The following is a 2603-nucleotide window of genomic DNA, read 5'->3' as shown; positions in this document are numbered from 1 at the left end:
TTGTGGTTGTAATGTGACAAAATATGGAAAAGTTCAAGGGGTATGAATACTTTTGCAAACCACTGTATGTATGAATCACTTGGGTTGTTACCGACTTCTGGTGAAAATTTCATGTCATTAGCACCTCTAGTAATATATTTACTGAGAAAAATGGTGACGTGTTCAATACTTATTTTACCCGTTGTAAGCATAATGGAAGTTTCAGTTCTGATCCCAGATAAAGTTCAGGTTAAAAACTGGTTTTCATTATATGCTGATTTTATGTTTTATTAATCACAACAATTTAGGAAAATGCTCCTCAGATGTCTGGAAAATACAGTGTTTTGTGTAAATCTTACCAGGAGGAATCCTCTTATACTGTTCACTGTTTTAATTGCACAACTTGGTTTCTAAAGAGAAAAAATTAAATAAAAGATTAAAAAAACTAATTTAAAAAGTTAAAATAATAATTAAAAAACCATTAAAAAACTATTTATTTGGTCTTTGTAAATTGTCGGTAAGATTTAGAAAACTGCACAAGAGGCACCACCTGAAACCCTACTTAGGGCACCAAATTAGCTAGGGTCAGTTAGATTCATCTAACCTCCTGATCAAAAGTCTGGTTAGATCTTTGTAAATATGATCTGCTGCTGTTTCTTATTCACTGGAGGATAAAAATAAATCTAATTATTTAAATCAATACAGTTTCTCTGTAAATGTTTCTTTGCTCAAATGTTATTAAATCTGTAGAGAAGATGTTCAATAAACTCATAAAGCAAACACCTTGTGTCAGGTGGACTGATGTAACCTGGAGGTCTGTGTGTTTTTAAACTCTGCAGCGAGTCGGGAGCTGTCAGTCATAGAGACCGGCCTGCAGTCCTTCACTGGATTCTCCTGTATTCGTTTCATCAAGCGCACCAGTCAGAGCGATTACCTGAGAATCCAGTCCCACAACGGGTAACAACAGTCTGTGTTTGTGTCACCGTGTAAATATCTGTGTTTTAGGTTAGATATCAAAATCTACTCCCCAGTTGAAAGTTTCTGTTTCTTATAAAAATAACAGGTGTTATAAACTATAAAAGCATCTGAAATTATAAAACACATCACTGTTTTATAAACACTGAAATGCATTACAAACTCGAACAGATTTGGTTTTTAAAGAAATTCAAAAGCATTTTGTCGATTTTATTTACTTTTGGTTCAGACCTGAAACTGAAATGTGTTTTTGTGTCATGGTTGGATCAGGTTCACTTTTAAATGAAACTAAAAACTGACAAGGCAGCCAAATTTGCAGTTTTTGGAGGGAAAAATGAAGGAGAAACCAAAATCAGGTAAAAAAAAATAAATAAATAATTAAAAAACCAACTGGACTCCATTCTGTAGCTGAAAAATTTGGTTTCTTATCTGAGGAGCTTTCTGAATTCAAAACATGAAACTGACTGAATATCAGGCTCAGACATTATGATGATCCACTGGTTTCTGGCCTGAACTCTCAGAGCTTATTTGGGCTGAAGCTGATGAGTAGGTGAGCTAAAATGAGAGTAGGCGTGGCAGGGCTGAGGACAGACACACAGGAAGGCAACAGAACAAACTAAACACAAAAAACTGAAGACCACAAGAAACAAATGTGAAAAAAAGACAACAAAATGATAAAAATAAACTATTTTGGAAGGACTGAACTGAAAATGTCTCAAAACTTTAAACTTTGGAAAAAAAGGAAAACAAAAGGTAGATGTGGCAGCTAAAATGTACAGGAAGTGAGGTAAAAACACGAGGAGCCATAAAAAAAACCAATGCTGTAAAGGTGGAGGAGGTACACTGACCGGGGGCTGATGACCTGCAAGTAGGTGAAAGTGGGAAGAGCAAAACAACAGAACACACCCCCTTCATGGGATCAATAAAGTATCATTTATTCATTCATTCAAATAAAATTAAACTAAAAAAGATGACTTAAAACCAACAAAAAGACATTTTCTGACAGTTTGTAGAAATAAAAATGGTCAAAATTCTGAAAGAATCAAAATATTTTACCATCTATTTGTGTTATTAATAGATAAAATAAAAAATGCATTAAGTTAGGATTTAAATAAATAATGTTTGTTTGTTGCATCACAGTAACCTTTCTGACTTTATGAAACTGATATTTAATATTTAATCAGAAACGTCAAACTGATCAAGTAACTTCTAGATTTATGCTTTTCACCAATAACTTGTAACTTTTTGATGACAGACCTGAAGACACTTGTTAATGAGTCCCTCTGCTTTAATTCATGTTTTTTTTCTTTCCCCCACAGCTGTTACTCTTACGTTGGTCGCCTTGGCTCAGCCCAGATTGTGTCTCTGGACCGTCAGGGCTGCATCTACCACAACGTCGTCCAGCACGAGCTCCTGCACGCCCTCGGCTTCAACCACGAGCAGTGCCGCTCTGACAGAGACCAGCACATCCGGGTCCTGTGGGAGAACATCCAGTCTGGTGAGAGTCGGGGTCTGAACACGAATCTTCCTGGAGAGGGGGGAAGGAGACGAGCGCGTACAGCTGGAGCTGGATGGGGACGTCTGAAATCAGCAGATATCCCGGGAGGTTTCAGACCATGTTACACAAGCACTTATGAACTGTGCTGTGA

The 2603-nt window shown here is 36.7% G+C and overlaps 1 protein-coding gene across 1 annotated transcript in view; it reads left to right on the top strand.

The window, feature by feature from the left end:
- LOC106526684 (high choriolytic enzyme 1) overlaps positions 1 to 2603 on the top strand; it is a gene marked incomplete at its 5' end in the record, with an annotated part of 8710 nt that overhangs the window by 2974 nt on the left and 3133 nt on the right. Inside the window, 2 exon segments of the mRNA XM_014021346.1 lie at positions 819 to 936; positions 2274 to 2452. Coding sequence (XP_013876800.1) covers positions 819 to 936; positions 2274 to 2452 — 297 coding nt within the window.

Source organism: Austrofundulus limnaeus, unplaced genomic scaffold (genome assembly GCF_001266775.1).
Source record: "Austrofundulus limnaeus strain Quisiro unplaced genomic scaffold, Austrofundulus_limnaeus-1.0 Scaffold288, whole genome shotgun sequence".
Taxonomy (NCBI): domain Eukaryota; kingdom Metazoa; phylum Chordata; class Actinopteri; order Cyprinodontiformes; family Rivulidae; genus Austrofundulus; species Austrofundulus limnaeus.
This window is presented reverse-complemented; position numbering and strand designations above follow the sequence as displayed.